This window comes from Dermacentor silvarum, chromosome 5 (genome assembly GCF_013339745.2).
Source record: "Dermacentor silvarum isolate Dsil-2018 chromosome 5, BIME_Dsil_1.4, whole genome shotgun sequence".
NCBI classification, from domain to species: domain Eukaryota; kingdom Metazoa; phylum Arthropoda; class Arachnida; order Ixodida; family Ixodidae; genus Dermacentor; species Dermacentor silvarum.
Genome location: NC_051158.1, coordinates 33,851,219 through 33,878,773, shown reverse-complemented (window position 1 = coordinate 33,878,773; position 27,555 = coordinate 33,851,219). Strand labels below are relative to the sequence as shown.

Sequence of the window (27,555 nt, the reverse complement as noted above, 5' to 3'; positions counted from 1 at the left end):
GAATACATTTCTTAAAAGATGACTTAGATTCTGCGCTCATCATACCGACAGTTCTGCTGGCCAGCATCAGATAAATATTTCGTTAAAGGTATGCAGAAATTGACAGCATGCACAGCTAGGTACGAACGGCAATAGCTCAGTAAGAGTGATCTGTTAACTGCCACAGGCATCCACACCTTGTTGTTTACTTGACAATATGCGTTCACTGAGCTACTTTACCATTATAATTACGTTATGCTTGGCATCCGAAGCTAATTTGTGGTGTCTAAAATCAAAACATGCCTTTACCTCGTAGTTCCATCGCGACAATGGTTCCTTCCACATACCGTATGGAATACATACAGACACACAAGCACGCACTCACAAACACGCCGGCACACAAATACGCACGTATACATACACAAACGCACGCATTCTCACAAATACACGCGCACACACCCATACACAATCATGCACGCTAGATAAGCTCACACGTTCACGCACGCGCTTACACGCAGACACGCTCAGACACGCGCGCGAACACACACGTAAAAACACGCTGTCGCACATACACGCACAGACGTACACGAAGAAACGTGTAAACTATAGACACGCACACAAAAAGACGCCCAAACACACATACGCAAGACACAAACACGCTCTAGCACAGACGAACGCACAAACTCGCACACCCACGCATACAACACACGCGCACTCACCAACCATCCCGCACAAATGCGTGCCAAATCGCACAGGCACACAAAGCTAACCGAAGATACGTTGAAATCAGGGGCCGTATTCACAAAGCTTTTCATTCGTAAGTACTCTCTGCCTTTGGCATACCGCCTTCGCTAATAATATGTCCAGCATCAGGATTGGCTCAAATGTTCTCTTACGAACAATTTTATCGTTAGAAGGTTTTGTGAATTCGGGCCCAGATGTCCGCCAAGCACCAACATCAGTACACGACTGCGCCAGAGAGAACCAATATGGGGCGCCGGCGCTTTCGGAAGGCGGCGAGGACTGGCCAAGAGCACGCAGAACCACTCAGACGTTCATAGTTTCGGTTCCGCTGACTTCTCAGTGTTCTGCTTCACCTCACGACTTCACCGGCGTCTCCGTGTCTGCGTCCCCGGGACTTTGGCGCCGGACTGTCGCCGTTCTGGCACAGTGTCCCGAATGAGAGAGAGAGAGAGAGCGTTCCGCAGGCGGCGAGCGTGAGCTTGACGCGCAAACGTTCTTTTGGTTTAGTGGGTTGCGAGTTTGTATGGGTGTTCTGTGGGTTCGAGTTGTTCGAGCTGCTCGTAGTGCGCGCTGTTCGCGCGGAAGTGTTGCGAGTGAGAAAGGAACGGGGAGTCTGACGGATTCGTGCTTTGGAGACGACTGGCCTTGTCGGTGAGCAATAAACAGTTTGTCGATCCCCCCCCCCCCCCCCCCCCCCCCCCCCACTAAATATCGATGTTCCTTAAAATCCCGTCGTCTTTTCGAAATCTCGTACTTCAAAGCACGTTTATCTTCATTCTGTCAAGATACAGAAACAAGGACTGTGACGAAAAGCTGTGTTATAAAAGAGTTTCGAGTTCACGACACGATCTGCCTGTTTTACATCACGAGATTTATTTCGCGAGACGTGATCGCGGTTGTACTTGATTTATTCCTTGACCTTTTAGGAACTCAGCTGTGAATCTGAGTTTGCATTTCATTGTTGGCCTTATAGCGGTCGTAGACGATATTTGTGCGAAATACTTTTCAAGGCGTGTGACAGATTGTAACACTATACGAGGACAGATGAAATGGCGGTCCTGAACTGGTGCCCAATATTGCCCATACAGGGGAAGAAGCAAAGTAAACGATGAAAATGAATCTGACTGTGTAGAGGAAGAAGGAATGATGCTAGAAGGCATTTTAGGTAGCAGAGGAAATCAATGAACGAATGCACTGTGCACTAAAAAAAATGATAGCTAGAACCATTGTCGCCATTGCAGTGGAAACATTTGCTCCAGAGCGGCCGCATAATAAGCCACCCGTCGTAACTTCCGAGTGATGCGGCAGATAAGCAGACGGCAAGCCAAGTGCAGTCGTGATCCTTTGGCTGATCTGTGCGCGTCTTGCCACTGTTCATATCGAGGGGTTTCGGTTACGATCAGACACACAGTAATAGTAATAATTATAATAATGAAGCATTATATTTCTCGAGCATGCTCGCGGAAACTAAGGATAGCAGAAAAAAGGACTTCGTTCTACTGCTGTGCAGGACTAAGAGAACGCACATCAGCCAGAAGTCGAGAAGCTGCACATACGTGGCGCCGTGACCGTAGAGCTTCTCTCCGGTGGACAAAAAAAAAAAAAAAAGGCACACGGAGCACGTGTGTTCTGTACATGAAAGCAGATATATGTTGCTGTCATCTACCGACCTCAACAGCTCTGCTAATTCGCCTCGGCTAACTTGTACTTTGTAATACATTTCTTAAAAGATGGCTTCGATTCTGCCCTCATCATACCCCCAGTTCTGTTGGCCAGCATCAGACAAATAATATAATATAATAAATAATATAATATGTTAATAAACAGATAATTTATAGAATGCACAGCTAGGTAAGAACGGCAATAGCTCAGTAAGAGTGATCTGTTAACTGCCACAGGGAATCCATACCTTGTCGTTTAATTGACAATATGCGTTCACTGGCCTGCTGTACGATTATAATTAAGTTATACTCGGCTTGCGAATGCGAAGGTAATTAGCGGGATCTAAAATCAAAACATGCCATGACCTCGGTAGTTCCATCGCGACGGTGGTTTGGTTCTTCCATGTGTGAGCGCAAAATTTCCCTAGATATTGACAAATTTTCCTTTTGCCCTAAAGACACCATAAATAATTAAAATCAGTGGATCTAGGGAAATCTCCCCAGCGTTGGCAGAACTGTCTCGCACACCAGTGGGGCTGCAACCCGCGGTGGTCGCTCGGCGCGCGCAATCTGCGCACAAATTTTTTGCAGTGCAGTTAGTCTCTTGTGTCACAACCTCGCAAGACACAGTCCCTCAAAGAAAACGCTCCCACGCAAGTTGGGGCATTTGGTCCGTTCGCGGAATGTCTCGGCATGGGTGCGGTCCAGCGGCGATGGGCTGACTTCAAAACCATGGCACTGCTTCCGCGAACCGAAAGGCGGAAGCCCCGACTGACAGTCAACCCGCTTACGAGCGCTCCGTTAACTGCGGCCCCCCACCACCCCCGATGGCTGTAAGTCTCCGCCGCCGTCTTGGTGTCGAACCGAGCGTCTCTTTTGACCACCCCGCGTGTCCCTTACATGTAGCAGCCCGCACAAACAACGCTGAACTCCCCTACCGTCCTCACCTTACGTCGGATCAGCAGGCAGTGAAAGTGCCTTCTGAGAACGGCTAATTGTGCGAGTGCATATGATATCGTAGTGCATGCAGTCCGTGCATGTGCTCACGTTCGCCGCATTCCTCTGTCCCTTTCCATGTTCCCTTCCCTAAGCGTAGGGTAGCCAACCGGACTCTTGACTGGCTCAAATTCCTGCTTTCTTTTTATCTCTTCCTCTCGCTTTCTCAAGACCAAACTTTAGAAAACCGTCAGTCAGGCATTGGAAACCGCAGTGAAATATCACTGGAAACGCCCTGGGCGCCTTCGTCCTGTCTTTTGCATCGCATGCCATTGATTACTTTTAGTGCTGTCGTAGGCGGCGTTTACAACAGCCACCCGGTGCCTACAGCCAAAGCCGAAGCGCCCATGCGTTAGGCATGTTTGCAGTTGGGCGCTCTCGCGCTTCGCGCTGAACACGTTGCGCCATCTACATGCGGCCCGCGTTAATTTAGCGCGTGGCGCGTGCCTGACTATGTGTAGTGTCTGAATATATATGACACCAGATTGCATACCACCCAGCGCCGGTGAAATTGCAAAGGATTTTAAAGCGAAATTTTCATTGCATCCACACCATATTCTCGCTCCTTGTTGGTCGGGCGCTGGTCGAGTGGATTCAATCTCCCTCTTATATAGAAAACGATCCCCGGCCGGTGGCAGAGTATTCGAGTACACTATTTGTATTTATTCATTCTCAGTTACATTTGCCTTGTAACGCGAAAGCACGCAGTTCCGGCCTAGGAAAAGTAGACCTCATTCGTTTATATTTCTCGCACTGGAGAGTGCACTTGCAAGAAAAGTGATCAAGCGTTTTCGAGATATAATTTATTTACTATAGTAAATAATTCATTACTAGTTGGTTTCACGCACGACAATGCACGATTCATAACTTGCTCCAGAGCATGAAAAAACTGCTATGGGCTATGGGTTAAGTTTCCCGGGCTTAACAATTTTGAGGTATCAAGCGAAACTCCGGCAGAGTACATTTCACGAGGAATGTCGACGGTAAAGCGATTTGCATTGAAGCCAATTCACGAGGTACCGAAATTGGCCAATCCGAAACGCTCATGGAGCCGGGCTCGTCGCTGTCGATTCCCACCAACGCTACTAGATTACCTCTTAAGTAATCTAGTAACGGTGATTCCCACAGCACGCGCTGCGACATCTAGCGGCACCGCCGTGGAGTCCGCTCGTGGCGCCGTCTAGATTCATCCAAGCACAGGAGAAATCTTAAAGGGATTTTTGCCACTCAAGAACGGAGCGTACGTTGTGGCCTTTCTTCAGTTACCTAAGTTGGCGTGAGAGACCTACGTTGAAGAGCGGCGGTGCATACTTAGTGGCACATAACCCGGTGACCCAAGTTGTGCAAGCGGTTCATTGGAGAGCGGCACAGACCGATTGCCACATACCCAGTGTTGGGGTTGAGGACGGACTTGAAGGCAGGAACACGTTCTCATCGAGAACGAAGAGTATTGGGTTTATTTACACTATTTACATCAGGAGTATGAGAACGAGACGGTACGTCTCATCAGTCTAGCTTGACTGGGTCGGAGCACTGGCTACATCTCAGGGCAGATGGGAGAGCACCCCCGATGGCCCCCAAAGTGTCGCTTAAAACCCCTCTGTCGAAGCTGCGGTCCCACCATCCTCCAATCGGAGTGTCGAGAGTCACCGATGGTCGGCGTTGAGGGCGAGGGTGCGCATAATCCCCCGGTGCCTTCGTTTTCCGACCACATTCGGAGAAGTGCCCTCGGGCCCACACTGCTCACTCCCCCACATACAGGAGGGGACCCTCGTAGACAGGTGGCGTCGCGCCTGACTTGAACTGACGCCTCTGTTCCTGGAATGGGCCAGCTGGTCTGTCGAGCGGCCGTGAGAACGCGTCTACTTTTCCAAGAGTCTCCTCTTCCCTATAGTGTCGAGACACGTACTCTTTGTACGTGTCTTGTAGGTGTAGAGACAAGGTGTCGCCGCTGATCTTTTCCCGGCGGGACGGCTTTTCAGCTTCCCGAAGCGATTAGTCGCAGGTAATCAGGAGATGCTTCCAAGATCGCTGCCCCCGCTGGTCGCCGAACGTAACACCAGTGACCCAAGTCGGTGTCAAAAAAATTACACCAGCTTCCCGTAGGGGAACCCTGAGTAGTATGCGAAGCAGCCATGGGGTCGACTCAAGTTCCCATTAGTTTTCAGATCGGCCTGTCACCGCTGCCGTTTCGTGGCAGCGGCTCGAGCCCTCTTCTCCGCGGCGCTGTCCACGGCGCTGACACTGGCGTTGACGCTGGCACTGTCCGTAGCACTCATCGCGGCGTTGCGGGAGAATGAGAGGACGAAGTGAATGATGATGAGTGGGCGAAGCACCTGGGGATCATTCGGGCAAAACGCCGGAAGCGTTCTCCGGAAGCCGGAAGCTGGCTTCCGGAACCGAAAGTGGAACCGGAAGCGGAAGTGGACGCCGCACGGTGGAGGGAGGGAGTGACATAGCCCCGAGCCACGGTGTAAGAGGTAACTTCTACTGCTTACGCCGTGGCCCGAGCATAAGATGCTTCGCAATAGGCTTTTGAAGGTCAGCACATACCCAGGCCGACATAACCCGTGGCCCAAGTTGGTGCGACGGTTCGCTTCTAACTCTGCTCCCTCTGCACAGCAATCGGATGCCCTATCTATTGGACCATAGACCACGGCCTACTCAGTGACAGGGCGTTCCAGCTAACTTTAACAAGGTTTGCAAATATGCCGAAACACTGGTGAAGGACGCGACCAAATGGATGTTGTTGGCTAATGTATAGACTAGAATTCAGAGCCGTTCTTCAGAGCCGCGATTTTCTCGCGACGGTGGCGCCGCGGTGCGAGCATTGGCTGTGGACTGCGGGCACCGCGAATCGCTGCACTGGCGGAAGCAGGAGCGGTCGCAATGAATTTTGTAGCGTGAACTACACTGGCCGAGGTTGAGCAGTTTCGCGTGGCTCCTGGAGAGCCGTGCTGCGCATGCGCGAGGAGCAGTGACGTCACACGGAGCACAGCTGGCGCACTGGGCGTTTGATCGTGTGCGCTGGGCGTTTGCCAGTGTGGTATAGCCATGGAGAAGGAGAGCGGAATTGCTGCTCAGCGGCGCAGAAGAGCGGAGAAGTTTAACTGATCGGATCCCGAAGTAGTTGCCTGGCAATTAGCGGTTGAGCGTAGGAAGAACGAACAGAAGAAGGCTAAACGTGCTGCGGAGACACTGGAGCAAAGGGAGGAACGTCTAGCAAAGCGGCGTCGCCAGGAGGCTGAGCGACGTGCCCGACCATCTCAGCAGCAGCAACAACAAGATTGACTGACTATATGGTGAAACTTAGCGAAAGCGCCAGTGCGACTCGGACCTTCGAGACGGCCTTCGTAAACAATCCGCGTGGATATGTCTGCGACGTAGCCAGAAATGTTGTTCGGGGGGGGGGCTCACCTTGCAGCCCGGCCTCCTCCTTACAGAATTTGTCGAGGGGTCAAATATATGAATAATAAGTGCATTTCCATTGTCAATGCCATTGTATATTAGATGCTGCAAACAAATTATCGAACGCTATGCGCTGTGAAGACAAGTCAAATATGTCTTTTTTCGTAAAAGAATATGTTAATATGTCCCAAAAATTGTGGCAGAAATAACTGATATTAATGCTTCCGCGTTTTTGTGTCTATTTAACAAGTAAAGAAAATACCACGCCTATATCAGTTCGAAACGAGCAAAGCAGTGCATGCAGCTGATATGAAAAACATAAAGGCCATGAAATTAATAAGTTGAGGACAAATACTTTGATGGATCTATGTGATTCAAGAACCTTGCTTACATTTTTGTACATATGCAACGGCCAGGGAAAAATATCAATGATGCTGTCCTTCTTTGCAGTGGATTGCGCAGGATCAGCTGTTACCGGTCGTGTATTGTGAGTAATTGCACCGAAATTATAGTCGCTAAAGTGAGTACATATAAAAAGAAGCAGCTCTGCAAAATATACATTAGAAATTCGAAGATAGAATGGAATATACAAATGCGAAGAAACAACTTGATAAAGGGCAAAAAAAAAAAGTGTCGCTGGAAATAAAGTTCACTGCTTGGTATACACAAAATCTCGCAATAAGATATTTAAATGTAAGTATGTCTCCAATAAGTCTACGTATCTCAGCAAACGTCACTGTATATAATGCGTCAAACAAAACAGATAAACGTGTTGCGCAGTCACAGATAGTAAACTTAACGCAAAGAAAGACAGACGATCCAGGCAACAACAAAACTATATGGAAATGCATATACCCGATCACGTGTGGCGCATACCTCGCTCCATAACCAAGTCCGGGATATGCGGGTATGCGCCACACGGGGTTTTTTACGTAGCTAAAGCCTATTATTTGGTAATGATAACCCAATGTGTAACTTAATGTATAACTGAATGCATGACTAAATTTGCACCAGGCTTTCGCCTTTAAGTGTTGTAAAGAGTGTAAGGCCGAGCGGAATTTTTAAAAATGCGCTCGCCGCATTCCTGTCCATAATGCCGACGACGGCACAATACCGCCCTGTCGAGTAGCTTTTGTACATCGTTGCTACGACCCAAACAAGCGCCACGCACAAACGAACCCACGCTAGTCCGCCAATTACCGTAGTCGACGCCGAGAGGTGGCGCCTGGTGTCGAGAGTATTGGAGCACGCCCGCCGTCTGCGTGCGTAGGTAAAATAATCTGGGCTATGGAGCAAGTCGCGCTATTTTGTATGCTGCTTGATTGCATCAGCAATTAACATAAATTGCCATCTTCGCATGTTTTAATTTCCGTCGAGAAAGTTGCAGAACGTTCTACGAAGTATCTAGTTGAGCAGCTTTGAATTTTCTTGTTTAGTAATAATACTATTCTGCGTCCTAAATATAGCCCGAGAATTATGAAAAAGAAAAAGTGCCGGTGACATGTTTGCTAGCGCTTAGCGATTGCTGTATTTTCAGACAAGCCAAGTTTGACTCGACTGTGCGTTTAGTCTTGTCTGCTGCCTGGTATGCATCTCGCTATCACAAAGCGCCGCGAACGAAGCACGTCTTTCCTTGTCTACTGTAGGTCCCCGCTGAGTATCCATAGCAGCGAGATGGTAAATGCTTGACTTAATTTTATTACGAAGCATTATATAGGAAGCTCTCAGCAACTTTCGGCTTACAAGTCCCACAAACGATGCTGCAGTCTTAAACTAGACCTAATGGCTACAATATGAAAAATAATGAGAATATATGCAGCAGTTGATTTACGAAATTCAAAATAAAACTATTCCGTCGTTTCGTGAAGAATGTGGAGTCATAAGCTTACCTACGAGTTTGAAATTAGCGAATATGTAGTACGTTTGTAGTAAGTCAGCATTTAAAGTGAGTCGCCTGACCATACATTCAGTTGGGCGTCCTGGTATCTCGGCACGAAGGCCACATCACCCGCCACGAAGTCCAAAGCTCCGCCTCCTTGAGGCGCTAGAGGCGCAGCTACCGCGCAACTGGCGCAGTAGATAGAGAAGTTTTGAGGAAAGGAAAATAGATTACAGATATTGTGAGCATTATATCACCCCTTCATCTCCATCTGTATATATTCATCATCATGGCCAGCGTCATTCTCTTCAGCGCGCGGCCCTGAAAAATAAACCGTCGAGCTTTAGCAGCTGTCTCGCAAGTGGTGGAGTTCCCTTGGTCTATGCCTTCGAGTTTACCTGGAGCTTCGTTCAGGTCGCTCTTTGCTCCGCCTTTCCGCCAGCGTGCCCCAATAAGATCCACCAGGAGCCTCCAGCGTCACCGTCCCTGCCCCACGTGCCGTTCCTTCGTGGACTTTCAGCACGCGGCAGCGCGATCCCACGATGTTCGCTGGCCTTCGTAGTGACGGCGGTGGCGACTGGCTGGATAATTATGACCGAGTGAGTGAGTCTAACCGGTGGGATGATTTTCACAAGCTTCGCAACGTCGCATTCTACCTCACTGACGTTGTCAGGACTTGGTTTCTTAACCGTGAGAGCTCCTTGCCTGACTGGGCGGCCGGCATTCAAACCCCAGGTTCGGTAGATTTTCGGTGCCCCAAACGTCAGCTCGGAAGTCGCCAAGAAAGAACTTGATGGACGCATGCAACTTCCCCGGGAAACAAACACCTCTTATATTGAGGACGTCCTCGCCCTTTGTCGCCGTGTTGACGCCACAATGAGTCTGATCGTGTTCGTCATATACTCAAGGGAATTGTCCACGTCGCGTTCAACGCACTGGCGATCAAGAATCCCAATACCGTTAACGATGTGATCGCAACTTGCCAACACCTGGACGCACTGCAGGCCACCCGTTTATAACCTGTCGCCTGTGACACACCTCCTTCCTCGTATACGGACCTGCGTATGCTGATTCGGACTCATACGCGAAGAGCTCCAAGTGTATGGCCTGCTCAGTCCTCCCGTTCTTCAGCTTCAACCTTCGGTTACTGGCCTGCGCGACATCATCAAAGAGGAGCTGTCCTCCATGACCTGCGCTGCGCAGCGATCTTTGCCCCTCCTTCGCCGTCGACCTCGTGTGCTGAGGTTGTGGCTATGCAACCAGCGTTCGTTCAGACAGCACCTCCTGCTCGTGCTACACCCAACCATCTGGCGACTCTGGCACCCCGTACGCCTGCCACAGCATTTTACCCTACCCGGCCTACGCCCCACCCCATTGCGTTGTGAGGTTCGCGTTTTTGTCGAAGACGACAACAGGACGAACGCCGTGGCTACGATGTCTAGGAGAGAGACCCGTCGCTTCCTCTTGAGTCCCTACCAGCGCCGGCTTTCCCCAAGCTCACTTTCTCCGCCTCCCAATCCCGAAGCGCCTCGCAACTACCGTCCAGGGCACCGCCGCTCGCTCTTCCCTCTCTGACGTCGATTTCACCCCTGCAACCGGCCACCCGCACTCCTGACTACCGATCGGAAAACTAGATGGTGCAGTTTTTGAAGGGAAAGCTGCATGGCTCGCACAGGCTACAATTCGTCCAGCGTGCCCGGCCAATGCGTTATTAGTGTGTGTAGAAGGTGTACCAGTTCCAGCATTGATTGATACGGGAGCAACTATTTCTATTATTCACGCTGACTTGTGCCCTCGTCTACGCAAAGTTGCTACTCCTTACAATCGAGCTCTTCTACATGGTGCAAATAATGTTCTGTTTCGGCCATCGGCGCAATGAACCGTTCGAGTTTCGATTGACGAGATACGCCACCATGTTCAGTTCGCAGTGTTGACTTCCTGTGCTCACACGCTTATACTAGGGTGGGTCTTTCTCTTCGGCGTCTGCTTTCATCTCCTGCCGTCAACGCCTTGTTAACTTGACAGAGACCGACAATTCCGACGATGTGCCCGAACCGCGCATTCGCTTACGAACTGCTGACGATTGTATGGTTCCACCTGTCCGCGAACAACTTCTTGTAGTTAACTCTGACATCACCGATGGTGACGTTTTAGTTGTACTGTCAGCCCGTTTCCTATCAAAAGGGATTGCTCTGGCACCCAGCCTTGTTCGCTTCACCAAGGGCACGGCCACTTTGGCTGTACTCAACACAACCACTGAGCCAGTACTGCTTCCTAAAGGCACTGTCGTCATTTGCGTCTTGGACACTCAGCCTGTCTCTGTGCTTACCTCGACTACTGCTTTTTCACAAGCACCCACATCTATAGATGCGATCCCTGCTTCTGTTCTCGCTAGTGCAATCAGTACCGCTCTAACGTCACACCAGACGGAGGAGTTCCTGGCCGTTATCCAAGCATAAAGACTCCTTTGACGTGCACTCTCCTATTCTTGGACAGACTTCTGCCACATCTCATCGCATACACACAGGTGGAACTTCCATCGTGCGTCGGTGGCCATTTGGTGTTTCTTCCGCCGAACGCCAGATCATCGATACCCACGTTGCCGACATACTGAAACGAAGCATAATCCGCCCTTCCTCAAGCCCTTGGACGTCGCCTGTCGTTTTGGTGCTTAAGAAAGATGGCCCAGTGCGATTTTGCGTAGACTACCACGCCTTGAACAAAATAACCCGCAAAGATGTATATCCACTGCCCCGAATCGATGATGCGTTAGATTCATTACAAGGCGCGGAGTATTTCTCCAGCCTTGATCTACGCTCCGGATAAGGGCAGATCTGATCCCCATGTACGAAGCAGACAAGAAAAAAAAACTGCCTTTGCCACACCCGATGGACTTTACGAATTTAACGTAATGCCTTTCGGCCTGCGTAATGCTCCCGCCACATTTGAGCGGATGATTTACACTCTACTACTGGGCCGAAAGTGGAAGGCTTACTTATGCCACCTTGACGACATCTTCATATTTTCGTCGACCTTCCATCAGCGCTTGCAGCGCCTCGACGAAGTCCCGACATGCCTCTCAGCTGCTGGCCTTCAGCTGAATACAAACAAGTGTCACTTCGCCAGCAAAGCCATTAAATTACTCGGACACCTTGTCAGCAAGAAGGGCATTCGATCTGACCCCGATAAGATTACCGCTGTCCTCCGCTTCCCCAGGCCTCAACGCGCCAAAGACTTGCTTAGCTTCCTTGTCCGAGCTTCGTATTTCCGGCACTTCATACGTAGCCTTGCCACCATTGCGGCGCCGCTCCATCAACTACTTCCTTCTGGAGCTCCTCCCTACGTATGGCCGGACGAATGCCAAACTGCTTTTGACGCCGTCAAGCGTGCCCTCACGTCCGAACCTGGAGTTTGTCATTTCGACAACACCGCACCCACTCTTCTACATACTGACGCCAGCGGCCGCGGTATCAGCGCTGTTCTTCTGCAGCGTCAGCAAAATTCCGAAGAACGTGTAGTCGCACACGCAAGTCGCACGCTAACAGCTGCAGAGAAAAATACGATTACCGAGCAAGAGTGTCTCGCCACTTTACGGTCGTTACTGATCACCGCGCCTTGTGCTGGTTGGCGACACTAAAGAATTGAACGGAACGTCTCGGCCATTGGATACTTCGTTTACAAAAATTCGACTTCGACGTCTCCTACAAGGCTTGAAAAAAGTTGTCACAGTTTCACCTTAAAGGCGAAGCATCAATTGCCATAGCAAATTTGTAGAGAGCTATACGGAGTAATGATAGTAGCTTTATCAGCTGTATAAACTTGGACATGCAGCAGCACCGGCAACACGTAGAACTGTTGTCGACGCCGTCGGCGTTTTGCCCGCGTTCGCACAAAATGCGTGCGGCGTTGGTGACTGTTGCCGGAGCCTCTGATATAAATAGGCACTTGGTGCCGCAGCTAAACGTCGCCTCCCCCCCCCCCCCCCCCCCGGCCTTTCGCGCGTACGAAGAAGGCGCGTTTGCTCTACATATATGGTGATTGTAAAGAAGGAAAGAGACAGAGACGCCTACTTCTGCAGCCTTAAGGGAGCACCGCGCAGAACGCGCGTTTGTTCTCCGCCGTGCGTTCACTCCCCGTGAAAGCGCGCGTCCCTGGCGCCCTTTCACTCGCACATACAGCGTTCGGCGGCGCGCGGCAACGATTTCATCTCCATTGACGTCATACGGAACCTCACGGCGACGGCGACGGCGACGCCGAAGGCAGAAATCTGCTTCGGAGTGTCCATATAATTGCTATCGCAATAAAAACAAAACAAAAACCAGCTCGGCTGTTAAGAGTTCTTCAATGATGGTAAGAACTCGTATAATTGCTATCACAATAAAATGTATCATTTAACATCACTCTAACATAGTAGAAAATCGCCTCAAAATGCGACTTGCCGCATGGAATGCTTGCCCCTATCCCAGCGCTGCCAATGAAGCCGAATCTACGAAGCCGCTGCTAACATATGCTATCTTGAAAAGCCTGCATGATTGTTCTGGTTAATCTCTAGTTTTTGTCTGCATGTCTAATTAATATTTGGCGAAACCGCAGCATAAATAACCAATGTTCAATTTATTTAGTGTTTCTACACGTCCCTTAAGCTAATATTCACGAATGCGAAACTGCAGCTGTGTCACTGAAACTAAATTTGTAGGGCCGCAACGTTTATATGGGAACGCATCACCAGCAAAGCTGTTTAGGCTGCATACATGGGCTGCATACAAATTGAACGACGCGTAAGCTTCGCCTTTAAGAGTGGAACGCGATAGCGTTATCGGACCCCGTTCGCATCGCATTTTAACGGCGGAGCTGTTTAAGCTCTTGACTGGGCCGCGTAGTGCGAACAAAAAGTTGTCGCAGTTTCACCTGAAAGGTGAAGCATCAATTGCGATAGCAAATTTGTAGAGAGATATACGGAGTAATGATATTAGCTTTATCAGCTGTATAAACTTGGACATGCAGCAGCACCGGCAACGCGCCGAACTGTTGTCGACGCCGTCGGCATTTTGCCCGCGTTCGCTCAAAATGCGTGCGGCGTTGGTGACTGTTGCCGGAGCCTCTGATATAAATAGGCACTTGGTGCCGCAGCTAAACGTCGCCTCCCTTCCCTCCCCCTTCCCCCCCTCCCCCACGGCCTCTCGCGCATCGGAAGAAGGCGCGTTTGCTCTACATATATGGTGATTGTAAAGGAGGAAAGAGACGCCTACTTCTGCAGCCCTTAAGGAAGCACGGCGCAGAACGCGCGTTTGTTCTCCGCCGTGCGTTCACTCCCCGTGAAAGAGCGCGTTCCTCGCGCCCTTTCACTCGCACATACAGCGTTCGGCGGCGCGCGGCCACGATTTCATCTCCATTGACGTCATACGGAACCTCACGGCGACGGCGACGGCGACGCCGACGGCAGAAATCTGCTTTTGAGTGTCCATATAATTGCTATCGCAATAAAAACACCAGGATGCCGATGCTCTCTGTCGTTGTCCCTTACCACCGTCTTCAAACGCTGCCTGCTTACCACCTTCCATGAGCAAACCGCAGGACGTGTCTTCTGTATTTCCTTCGCTCGCAGGTCTCGACCGGCTCCCATCCAGCCATTCTCATACGTTTGCATCTTGCCAACGTAGTGACTCCTACAGCCACTCCGTTATGGAACGGATTCGCGGATCATCTCGCATACCGTACGCTCGGCTCCGTCGGCAGTTGAAGAACTTCAGGGTCGAAAATTTGATGCTATACCGGTACATGTTTCATACCGAAGGACACCGTTGGGTTCCTGTCGTTCCCCGATCACTTTGGGCCCAGATCCCACTGCCGGTCACTTTCGTTTCTAGAAAACCTATGAGCGAATCCGCAGCCGCTTCTCTTGGCCTGGACTTGCAACAAGCGTAGCGAAATACGTGGCTTCCTGTTAGCTCTGCCTACACCGCAAATGACTGACCTCACTTCCGGCTGGACTGCTCCAACCTGTCTCGTGTCTTGAAGCTCCTTTTGCAGTCGATGGTATCGACCCGTATGGACCTTTCACGACGATCCCACTGCCGGTCACTTTGGTTTCCATAAAACCTATGAGCGAATCCGCAGTCGCTTGTCTTCGCCTGGACTTGCAACAAGCGTAGCGAAATACATGGCTTCCTGCTCGCTCAGCAACACAGCAAACGTCTGACCTCACCTCCGCCTGGAATGCTCCAACCTGTCCCGTGTCCTGAAGCTCCTTCGGCAGTCGTTGGTATCGACCTGTATGGACCGCTACCCTTATCGGCTGGCGCTAAACGATGGATTGTCACAGCTGTAGACCACTTGACACGCTACCTTCAGGTTCCGCAGCGGAGGTAGCAGCCTTTTTCTTGGAAGCCATCTTTTTACGACACAGAGCTCCACGCGTCCTTTTAAGTGATCGTGGCAGGACCTTTCTGTCTAAACTTCTCGACGATGTTCTCCGTGCGTCCAATACCATCTATAAAACGACTTTCAGCTACCACCCTCAAACTAATGGCCTCATCGCACGCTGTCCGACATGATATCAATGCACATCAGCCCTTAACACACCAATTGGGATGTCATTCTCCCATTCGTCACATTCGCATACAATACGGCCGTGCGACGCACTTCGGTATACTCGCCTTTTTTCCTTGTGTATGGTCGTTAACCGATCACTATTCTCGACGTTTCTTTCTTTGGTGTCCCCGTGCCCTCGTCGACATCAATGTGTGTGCAGTTTGTTTCGCGCATTGCCCGGCGTCGCCAACGCGCCCGCCTCAACACCGACGCCTGTCAACAAGACCGCAAAACTTGCTATGATGCATCCCACCCTGTCCTTTCCTTCCACCCTTGAGACGAAGTGTTGCTGTGGACTCCAATTCGCGCTCCTGGCTTATGCGAGAAATTTCATTCCTGTTTTATCGGGCCCTGCACTGCTCGGGAACTGACTTCGTCAGTTAACTATCGTGTCAGTCCCGTTGATACGCCTTTGGACGGTCGCTGCCGTGCCACAGAGATTGTGCATGTTTCACGTTTCAAGCCTTTCATACGGCGCTCGCCGCCATAACAAGCGGCATGGTTGGCCGCTTCCACGCGCGGGTAAGTTGTGTGAGCATTACATTACCCCTTCACCTTCTTCATCTGTATATATTCATCATCATGGCTAGCGTCATTTCTTCAGCGCGCGGCCTGCAATATAAACCGTCAAGGTTTAACGGCTGTCTCGCAATATGTATACAATATGGTAGATTGAAAAGCATGTATATCATACCTGAGTAACTCAAGCGGGCTAGGTGACTATATGTTAGTGCCCCGTTTCAAAGGGAATGCCAATAAGTCATCATGTTCATCATCGTGGCGCGCGCTCAGCGCGGAGGCGCGCGCTGTTAGGTGCAGTGATTGGGCCTCGCTCGCTACTCTGCACAGCTGCTACTGCTCTCGGATTGCAAGCGTTCCTGGACCAAAGAATGTGAGCGTTGCTTCAGCGCCATGCTCTAGAACAGCCACCGATAGACAGCACCACCTTAATCTTAAGAAAGACAAGCATGCAAGAACGCTTAGGTCCCAAATGCGCTAATAAAGACCCAGTATACTGTAGTACTTCGCACCACGATCATTCTCGAAAAATTGTCTTTTTTTTTTTTGCGCAGGCACAATGGCGAACCGCAGGAATGCTGCGATACGCGGTTCGAGAACTGTTGGAGCTGCGGATATCAGCAACTTGCTGGTTGACCTGGAACACGCCAGAGGCTTTTTCTCTGGGAAGCCTATCGACTACCGCATGCCGTGCACGGCTTCTGAGGACAGAACGTGTCAGATTGTTGCCAACTTGACCGTATGGAATGAGTTCCTGTGCCCGCTTCAGCTGGAGCTGCAGGAGCTAACAGAAACCGCCAGACAACTGGGCCTTGTGGAAGTCAGCAATGCGCGCCTCCATCCACCTTGGAAACGCCGACAAGCAGCCACGGTCCTGTACTGGCTTCTTTACAGCCATCACTGCGTGGCACGGATAGACATTACGCACGTGATCACTCTTAGAGGAATGGCTAAATTGTGCATCCCGGTGCTTTGCAAAGCCCTTGACGGGAATTCTTCATTGAAATCGGTCATACTTCGTCCTCACTTCCCGCTGAAATTCGAATGCAAGGACATAAAGAAGGTTTTGAAGGTCGTTTCGTCTTTGAAATGCCTGGAGGAAGTTCAGTTGCCGCATTACTCTGCTTGGTGTCTGCACACCGTTTCTGACATTCTTCGAAGCACGACAACGTTGACTCTACTCGACTGGTGCTCTGTAGAACACGTAGAAAGTACGTTAGCGAAGAGGTTCTTGACAGTACTGAGAATGAACTCGACACTGCGTGATTTGGCGTTAAGCGTAGCGATAATAAGCGCTGACCCGGCTTTGTTTGTTGAATTTCTGACTGGTGACGCCCAGCTACAAAATCTTAGAGTGGTCTCTAACTGTGATTGCTGTGGTGACGATTCCTGGGAATGGATTTTCAAAGGTATGCTCAAGAACCGGACAGTCTCGAGCTTGCAAGCCGAGAATGTCACTTTGGAGTATGGAACCGTTGAGCTTGCATCGAAAGTGCTGGCTGAAAACAGAGTTTTGCGAAGCTTTCGGCTGTCGCCGCGCTCCTACGTGCGGCACACTTCTGTGTGGTTCGTATTAAGTCTTGAAATGCCACCTAACACCACGGCCTTTCAAGAGGCCATTGCGCGTAACACCACCTTAGAATACATGACCTTGAATTTCAGGATCTGGAGTGCTGAATACTGGGGGCCTTTCTTTCGTGTCTTGTTAGAACACACAAGCCTCAAGCTGGTCACCATCGATGTTGAAAAAAAAGAAGAATACCATCTTTTGCCTGGCGTCGTCAAAGCCCTTCAAGAAAGCGGCTCTGAAGAGAAGGTTTTCTTCAAAGCTCCGTGCATCGCCGACGAGTTGGCTGTTGCTGATTGCAAGCTTTTTACCGAACTAAGGGTAGAGCTATGGAACCGGACAAAAGAGAAAATGTTGCCATTTTTCCAACAGCTGTCCACGTTTTCCCGCTTGAAAGCATTAAGCCTGACACTTCTGAGCTGGGACAGCGTCATTTTTTCTGCTATTTCTGAATATATAGCAATGACGTCGACGCTCCGAAAGTTGTACGTGGACTTGAACATGCGCTTTGCGGATGAATTAATCGAGTGGTGGCCAGCACTTTCGAAATCGATTTTGCTCAACAGGAGCATCGCTGATCTCAGCATTGGTGTTTCATTGGAGAGCGGGGAGAATGTCGAACTCCTCGGCAACGCAGTAATGCGAAGCTCGACTATCCGGAAGCTCAGCCTAATGTCATTTTCTCCACTCGCATTCCACGCCTTCCTTCGCGGTCTACGCGCAGATATCTTGAACAACTACACGCTGTGCAGTGTCGTCATGGACAATTCGAGAATCTTTAATTTGGCGGCTGATTGGTTCCCCGTGCGTGACGCATCGCGGCGAAACTGTGGCTTCGTCGCCCGAGCAGCGCAGTTCCTGAATCATGCACGGTGCGACAGGTAAGGACTGCAACCTTCCTTCATTATTTTAGGACTGCTGAGGTCCTTATAGGGCCCCTAAACCACCTCAGATATTTTTTTAACAGTTCCAGTAAACACGCGCATCGAGTTCAGAATGTCGTCACGATCTACGATGCCAAACGCTGCAGCCCTACGCGTTGCGGGCGCGCCACAAAAGAAAGAAGAAAAAAAGAAAAAAAAAAAAGAAAGAAAGAAAAGAAAGAGAGAAAAAAAAAGAAAATAACAATGCCGTCCTCCTCTCGTGGCCTTTCCGGTATCCCCACCGGTCGTCACGGTGTCAGCAGGGTGAATCTGCTGTCAGCGTCGGGCACGATGCCCATTGGTCGAACAAGAACCTACGACTTCCGGTTTGTCTACTGACAGGTACGCACCGCGTTGCCTGCTCTTCCTCGTCGTGTTGCTGGCTTGTGCGCTCTTGCAAATCGGTAATTACAGCCCGCAACCCAACTGCCAAATCGCTCGCTTCCAACACAGTCGTGCTTAGCGTTCAGATTAGCTGCGCGAACAGAGTGCGACAGTGTTGGCCTTTCTAGACGAACGCGGAACACAGGGTCTATAGCGGCACGCTTCGCATGAACACGGGCGTGCACCGCAGCAACAGCAGGTAGCCGAGAAGCGCTGAGTCCACGTACCCGTTACAGGCACGGTAACTCGCCGCATGCCGTTTGCCATTTGCGGGCCGCCGTTCGACGGTGGTTTTCCTCGTGAACGGCGAGATTTCCTTGCCGTAGAGAGGATGAGACCGGGACCCATTTGTGCGGTAGCCTCACCGCCGCCGCCGCCGATCGCTTGGCGGCGCCGATATAGTCACTAGGCCTTTTCCGGCTCACTTCAAAGCTAAAGCGGACGGCGCTGCGGAATGAATTACCGACGCTCACAAGCCGCAATATTTTCTTAGCGTTGTTATCGATCTTCGCAATAATTGTACACGAAAAAGAAAACACGCTTATATTAGCGGCGCCGTCGGCTGCGATGCGAGCACAGCCGAGCCGGTCGTCTCCCGTCGGTAGCCGTGCACGGCAGCTGAGCTCAACAAGTATCGGAGCTCTCGAGTTCATGTTTAACGTTTGACAGTGGATACGCATCACTTTATCTAGGCAAAATTATGTTGCTTGGAAAAGAAGCTGCAGCCGATGTTTTCATCGCCAATGGCGGATGCGCGCAGCTTCGCAGTCGTCGTTTGGCCCGTTGATCGTGCTGCGGGCGGTGCGCCGGCCGAACTACCTTCTACTTTGGACACCTCACGCGCGGCAGACGTTCTAGGGCACGGGAGGCCGGTTCGCCGTGGGTATATTTGCCGCTAGCGTGGACGTGCCTTGAACTGAAGTGGGAGGTGTTTTGAAAAGCGCGTTGGCGATGACGTATGTCACATGACATTTGGAACCACTCGGCGAGGAGGAGAGACCAGCCGACGAGGAGAGTAGCGAAGGAAAGAGCGAAACGAGCCACGGCGGTTTTTCGATCATCAAACGCGTGTAACTCCGCTATTACGGCACCGTTTCGAAAAATTCTCGCGGCTACGTGTTCGTTGTAGACTCGTGCACAACTGCAACACCACAACTAAATTTCGACCTCTGGGTGGTTTAGGGCCCTTTAAGACATTCTATAGCTTTGCACAAATGTAACTTGGCAACGAGGTCTAAATAATAGACCCGTGCAAGCTCATTTAATCGGTCTTTGCTTTCAAGTTACCTTTTTGGAGTGCTAGAAAATTCTGGAAGTATATATGTTCCAGCTGCTATTCGCCTCGTGCGCGACCGATGGCGGCGCTGCGAACGGCGCTCCGGTGACGTCAGACGAGGGACTTGCCTTCGTCTTTTGCCACGTTCCCGCACGCGTTTGCTCGCGGTCTGACTGCGTGCACGCTTAGCACGGCGCTCTCCTATTACTATGTATTTTAAATGCGAAAGCATGTCTGCGGTTACCTAACGAAAAAAAACTGTCCGTCGCGTAAGACGATCGCTTTCGAGATAGCACTCGCAGCGGCTAGGGAATTTACCTTCGTGATGCCTCTCGCATCAACGCGAGCTACGCGGCGAAAAAACACCGCAAGAAGCTGTCAGCAGTAAGCGCTCTCTGTCCCCATCGAAGATCGCTTTCTAGATTAGGGCCCGCGAGTATTTCATCAACGCGAACTCAGCGGCGAGAACACAGCACGCGAGGCTGTCAGTACTAGCCGCACTGAGTCCCCATCGCAGATCGTTGTTGGGAAGTCCGAGGGTCCGAGCGGCCACGAAGGTCCCATGGCTGGTGTCGTGCCAAGTGCCGGGAGAAGGTGATATCCAGAGAGTTGAGAAAAATGTTTTATATACAAATGTAGATGTTATTTAAAACAAAGGGCTCCATGGTTATCGGAGCTTACTACATGCTAACGTCTTTGCATGTACGAGCGTTTACATGTCCGAGCGTTTACATGTCTGAGCGTCTACATTGTCGATCGTCTGTCACAACACTCGAGCTCCCCTTTTTTGCAGTTAATTTCCCCATTTCACTCGATGAGGAAATTCGCTGCAGTTTTTGGCCAATCACAGACTTCGACGAGTTCGCAATATCCCGCCCATGATGTGACACCGTTCCGCCGGGCTCCGCCTCCTATGTTCCCTGATCGCCCCCGCACACCAGGCAACGGGTGGCAACTTGAGAACCAAACGTCGACGTGGTTCCCACGGGAATGCTCGACGTGATGGTCCATTTGACAGGGTCCGGAAAGAGGCCTTCGCGGAAGCCACCGTTTCCGAGGAAGGCGGCGGTTGTCTCGGAAGTGGGCTCCTGGCTGGCGCGTCACAGCCGGCGCCGGGCCTTGTAGTCCGGGCGGGCGCTGGTGCTTCCCGGAAACACCCCAAAAGCGACGTTGTCGTTTTAGGACCGCACAAGGCCGATGACCCATTGCAGCCTGAGGTCCCATAACTCGTGTTGCCCATCAGGTCTGGGCAGTCGACCACCCGAAGATTTAACTGCTCGTTCATTCGCCCCAGGTGACGCTGAATTAGTCGCCAGCTCCTTGGCCTCGAGAAAACGACGAAGCGTGAACAGCACTCCACAGCTGCACGTCTGCCGGTGAAGCATTCGTTGTACCAAGGGCCGCTAGGCACAACGTCGCTTTCTAGATTAGCGCCCGCGAGTCTCTCTTCAACGCGAACTCAGCGGCGAGAACACAGAGCATACGAGGCTGTCAGCAGTGGGCGCTCTCTGTCGCCATCCCAGGTCGCTTTCTAGATATGGCTATGATACGGCCCTCGCGGCCGCGCCAGACGCAGCCGCCGCCGGCGTGTGGTTGATCACGGTTCATAATGGTTAACACGCCCATGAATAAGGCGCTATAGAGCGATAACGGCTTATAATGATCGGAACTTCTTCAGCGCACCTGACTACAACCCCCTGCAGTAGTTCGCTTGCGTCATCAGTTGACCTTGCGCCGCCGCGGGCAGCAGTTCGTGTCGCTGCAGCGCTGTCGTCTGTAATGGGGGGTATTCTGTAAGAATCCGCCTAGTGGACTCTCCATTTCGGCCGTCGGCGATTGACTCCAGCTGCACGAGCGAGGAGCCAACCAGTCTCCTCCTCGCTCATGCAGCTGGTGTCGAAATGGAAGCCGAAATGGAAGTTCTAATTGTTCCGGGGGGGGGGGGGGGGGGCTGGGGCCTGACCAGCCTTCCGAACGTCACCCTGTATGCATATATATATATATATATATATATATATATATATATATATATATATATATATATATTTATTGTGACAAGAGTATTCGGCAGGTAGATTTGACGAAGGTTGAAGGTTAAAACAAGCTGGCTCGTTGAAAACCGACCTAGCGCGAACCACAAGATCGTCAGCGTCTTCTTCCACACTGGCTGGCACAGAGCTGGTGCCGATGTGCTCCGGTACAATCACTCCCCACGCAGAAAGGAGCCAACCTGGCGGCTTAGGGGGAATGACAGCACAGGAGGGTCGTAGCACGGTTTCAGCCATGCGACGTGAACTGTTTCACGCCCTCGGCAGCGGTGGTCGGAAGATGGCTCGAGCGGCTCGATGATGTAGTTCACGGGAGACGTTTGCTCTACTACTCGGTAGGGACCATGGTAATCCGAGAGAAGCTTGGTCGAAAGGCCGGGAGTAGTGGACGGGACCCAGAGTCAAACTAGCATTCCTGGGGAATAGTGAGCACTAGATGCGGATTCGTCATGGCGCGATTTTTGGCGACATTGGTCTTGCGCGGTAAACGAGCGAGCCAGTTGACGACACTCTTCAGCATAAGCAGCCTCTTCGGAAACAGGCGTGGCTTCAGAAACATCGGGTCGGTAGGGCAGAATGGTGTCCGTGGAACATGATGGTTCACGTCCATATAGGAGAAAGAAAGGAGAGAAGCCGGTGGTAATTTGCGGCGCACAGTTATAGGCGTACGTGACGAAGGGGAGCACCTGGTCCCAATTGGAGTGATCATCGGACACGTACATCGCAAGCATATCTCCAAGGGTACGGTTGAAACGCTCCGTCATGCCATTGGTTTGAGGATGGTATGCAGAGGTGGTCCGGTGAACAATTCGGCATTCTTGGAGCAGTGCCTCGATAGCGCTTGAGAGAAAGACGCGGCCACGATCGCTTCATAATTCACGGGGTGCACCGTGTCGCAAAATGAGGTGGCGAAGAAGGAAGCGAGCGACGTCTATCGCGGTGGCAGCTGGCGGCGCAGATGTTTCAGCGTACCGTGTGAGATGGTCGACGGCGACAATGATCCACCGGTTGCCAGCAGGAGTGTTCGGTATGGGACCGTAAAGATCAATGCCAACACGGTCAAATGGTCGTACAGGGCACGGTAAAGGTTGAAGAGGTCCCGCGGTGCTATGAGGGGGAGTTTTGCGGCGTTGGCACGAAAGGCATGACCGCACGTACTGGCGAATGTGTCGATACATGCCGCGCCAGTAATACCTCAGGCGTGAGCGGGACAAGGTCTTGAATACGCCAGCGTGGCCGCATTGAGGATATTACCTTTAAGAACAGTTCCACTGGAAGCTTAGTGGGACTTCGAAAGATTGTTCAGTGAAGTGACGAGCTTATATGAGGATTTGCAAGGCGTCAGAGTAGGAGACAATTCAGTTTTACAGCCTGAGTCCCCTCGCACCGCCAAGAGACTAGCGTCTCTTGGTTGAGCCATGGTTGAGTTGGAGGTCACGTGATCAAATGCGCGCATGGGGAGCCCCCGTAGTCGGCGCCTATGACTTGCTCATACTTAGACAACTCCCTGAAGAGTTTCGGATCAAGTTTCACAACATTGATAATGACACCGTGCTGTGTGGAGATGAGCAAGTGGCTCAATGCCTAAGCATGCTTAGACAACTACCAGAGGAGTTTCTGCATAAGGTTTATTGTTGGTATTAGATTTATAAACGCCAGCACTGGCAGGACAACAAATGTTATATGTTTAATGTATCTTTTGTGCAATGACACGATAAGAATCCCCTTTATTCCCCACCAGGCACTGCGCTGCAGGTTTGGATCGCGTCTCCCGTCATCCAGCGCTCGTGGCGGAGCTCGCCGAAGTGCTGTCCATCGGCCAGGTCGAGGCAGCTGACATGGTGCAACGACGGTTCCAAAGCATCGAGGGTTTGCATGACTTCATGCGACTGGCCGGAGTCGTCAAAAGGCAGGTCACGTGTCTGCCACGTGAGGATGGACGCACGCAACTGGACGACCTCAACGATGACTGCTGGGCCCACGTGAGGCGCTACCTGCAGCTGGATGACGTACCACATAGCTCTGCGTCTCCGTCGAGCTCGTAGGCATGCTTTGTCGGCTACGGCGTCACAGTGGGCAAGACATGCCAACTGAGGCGATATCCCCTGAAAGAAATCACTCGTTTTGATTATTTTGAAAACGTTTATTCTGAAACCATTTTTGTGATTTGCGCTATTTTTTTATTTGAGAATGGATGGCGCATGCTACTTTCTCTTTAATATATCATTCTTGAGTGTGGTTCTTCCGCCAGCTGGGGCATAATTTGAGATTAAAAACATATTTTTATAATGTTGCGAGCGGAGCTCTTTGTGTTCCTGTTTATGTATCCTTATATGCAGAATTGTCGCAATAAATGTCTAAATAAAGAAAAAGCAATATGACTTGTGCTCCCTAATCTCCAAAAGTTACCTCCTGAACTCACCCAGATTATTAGGCAGCCAGGTCATGCCGTGCCAAGCGTACCAGCGGGAAGCCCGAATATCTCCAATATATATATATATATATATATATATATATATATATATATATATATATATATATATATATATATATATATATATATATATATAATACTGGTGGACATTTATTAGGTCGAAAGTTCCATATCAAATGCAGAAAAACAGTTATCCCACAATATAAAAAATGCATCTGTGTCAAATATTGAACCGTAAATTAAATCTAATATTAAAGATTGCGCACTTGTTCGTTTTTGGTTAACCTAACCATATACACGCCAATGCATTTCTCTGCAAAGTTCGGCAATTAATATCTCGAAAATGGTGTCATCCTGAGAATTCGTCCAAAGTGGATCTGCCTTGCGCATTCCACGGCTACAGCTTGTAAATTGCAATATGGGCCATATGGTAATTAGAGAAAAACGTAATTAGTTATTTTTTAATTAGTCCATTATGTATTTCAACTTTTTCTGCAAGTAATCTCCGCCTGTTCGAGTAGACCCGCTCAGCAACTAGAATTGTGCTATCTGCCGCAGGCAGGCAGGCAGACAATGAACTTTATTGAACGTCCTGAGGCGCTCCGTCGCCGTTCAGGGCGGCAGCGCAGCGGGCCGATCCCACGTGGCGAAAGGCGGGCCGAGCCTCACTGCCGCGTCGCAGGCCATCTTGACGGCCCTTAGCTGGTGCAGTAGATCAGCGCTCCCTAGCTCGGAGCTCCACTCTTTCTCGGTTATGCGTTGAGGGCCCCGCAATGAGGGACACCGCCAGAGCATCATCACCATCATCAGCCTATATTTTATGTCCACTACAGGACGAAGGCCTCTCCCTGCGATCTCCAATTACCCCTGCCTTGCGCTAGCGTATTCCAACTTGCGCCTGCAAATTTCCTAACTTCATCATCCCATCTGGTTTTCTGCCGGCCTCGACTGCGCTTCCATTCTCTTCGTATCCATTCTGTAACCCTAATGGTCCACCTGTTGTCAATCCTACGCATTACACGGCCTGCCCAGCTCCATTTCTTCCGCTTAATGTCACCTAGAATATCGGTTATCCCCGTTTGTTCTCTGATCCACACGGCTCTCTTCACGTCTCTTAACGTTAGACCTAGCATTTTTCGTTCCATCGCTCTTTGTGCGGTCCTTAACTTGTTCTCGAGCTTCTTTGTTAACCTCCAAGTTTCTGCCCCATATGTTAGCACCGGTAGAATGCAATGATTGTACATTTTTCTTTTCAACGACAGTGGTAATCGGTGGCTGATAAGGGCGGCATATAGAATCGAGCGGTATGCATGGCTACAAAATCGCCGCGCAGGAGTCGGCCGCGCTATCATAGCCGAATGACGGCGTTTTTTTTTTTTTTTTTTTTTTTTGAAAGTCACTGTCCTCGTCGGCGGAGACATCGAGGCTGTAGTCGGCGCCGCTTCAACACCATAAGTCGCCGCGACCGTGTCGCTAGTTAACCCGTCAATGAATAAACGGTGGACGCTCGGAGCCAACCCGAATGCACTCCCGAATGGCTTGCCGGAGTTCGCTTGCCCGACGGTTTGGGCGCGGTAGGTGTTGGATTCACTAGGTTTCGCTAGTTTCGGTTTCCAGCAGGTGTCGGCAACATGGCCGACCACCATGTTGCGGCGATGCCAGCGGCGTATCAGCGCCAAAATATGGCTATTTCCGCTCAACTCGGCGGTCAAATTAGCACGCAGTCGTGCAGGCAGAGTCCGAATTATATAGAATGGCGTACCTTAAGGTGTCCGAAATTTCGGCCGTATTTAACTTTAAATTTATGGTCCAGTCATGGTGCCTCAAAGTAGTCCGGATAATCGAGCTTGTTTGAATTGCTGGTGTCCAAATAATCGGGAAAAATTCTACGATCTAAAAGGCAACATCTCAGCAGCTTCACTCAACGTGAAAAAAACTAATTACAGCACACCGTGTGAACAGGTTTGTTGTCTTCATTTAAATCAAAGGGAAAGTCATGTATTTACAGGCAGAGCAACATTGTTTTACAGCAAGCAAATACTTCCTGGAATAACTCTTGTCAATTTTAAGTATTTGAAATAGCTTAGGACGTGTCCAGCAGCTGGCATTTATTAGCTCCAAAGTGCTCCGAAATCTGTACCTGGATGCCCCAAACTGCTCCAAGATTAAGATTTTGCTGCTCCAAATCTCAGTTTGTGAGTGGCACCACTGTAAATATGCCGAAACACTGAGGACGCGACCTAATGGATGTTGTTGGCTAATGTATATAGCAAGTCGCGCTATTTTGTAATCTGCTTGATTACATCAACAATTAAGATAAATCGCCATCTTCGCCTGTTTTAATTTTCGTTCAGAAAGTTGCAGAACCTTTCTATGGAGTATCTAGTCCATACCTGCCAAGTCTCCCGGATTACCCGGGAGACTCCCGGATTTGAACCATTTCTTCCGGGTTAAGGGATGAAACATCCACCCAAACTAGCAGTTGCTACGAAGGAAACCCATACAAGTTCCTCGAAAGAAAAGCCTCGCAGTTGAAGAAAAATTCGTCCTGGTCCGGGACTCGAACCCGGGACCACCGCCTTTCCGGGGTAGCCGCTCTACCATCTGAGCTAACCAGGCGGCAGCAGATGCATGGCAGGGCGAAGTCGAATTTGTCAACAACTCGAAGCAAAGGCAAGTGTTTGACGTAACAGTTCAGCGGAAATCCGCTAGGTGGAGAGAAGTAATTAAAGGGTGGTCCGGGACTCGAACCCAGTGGTCCCGGGTTCGAGTCCCGGACCAGGACGAATTTTTCAACTGCGAGGCTTTTCTTTCGAGGAACCCGTATGGGTTTCCTTCGTAGCAACTGCTAGATTCGGGTGGATGTCTCATTTTCCCTTTAATTACTTCTCTCCACCTAGCGGGTTTCCGCTGAACTATTACGTCATTTCTTCCGGTTTTACGGTTGACAGGAAAATCTCCCGGAAATTGCAGTTGTGTCCCGTTTCTGTCCGGGTCCAGCGCTTTGTCAGGCCACATTAGCCAAAAGAACTCAACCCAATCCAGTTGGAAGTTCATCGCGCAAAACATTGTCAAGAAAGTAGTAGGGAAACCCTATACATGCGCTATTTCGTTAACCGCGGAGCCACTCCTCACGCTGACGGGGG

General features: G+C 50.5%; 1 protein-coding gene across 1 annotated transcript; it reads left to right on the top strand.

The window, feature by feature from the left end:
- The first annotated feature begins 16,331 nt into the window (after positions 1-16,331).
- Positions 16,332-24,020, top strand: LOC125945670 (uncharacterized). The gene is made up of 3 exons (XM_049667892.1): positions 16,332-16,597; positions 17,117-18,225; positions 23,717-24,020. Exons 1-3 carry the CDS (start codon positions 16,337-16,339, stop codon positions 24,018-24,020), a joined length of 1,674 nt encoding a protein of 557 aa, XP_049523849.1. The 5' UTR covers positions 16,332-16,336.
- The last annotated feature ends 3,535 nt before the right edge of the window (positions 24,021-27,555 follow it).

What these genes read in the sequence shown, in the direction of transcription:
- LOC125945670 (XM_049667892.1), top strand. Translation starts at nt 16,337, where the DNA reads ATGGCGAACCGCAGGAATGCTGCGATACGCGGTTCGAGAACTGTTGGA. An exon ending in GACAACTGGGCCTTGTGGAA is followed by an intron (nt 16,598 to 17,116) that starts GTCAGCAATGCG and finishes GGTGACGCCCAG; the next exon opens with CTACAAAATCTTAGAGTGGT. An exon ending in AATCATGCACGGTGCGACAG is followed by an intron (nt 18,226 to 23,716) that starts GTAAGGACTGCA and finishes ATTCCCCACCAG; the next exon opens with GCACTGCGCTGCAGGTTTGG.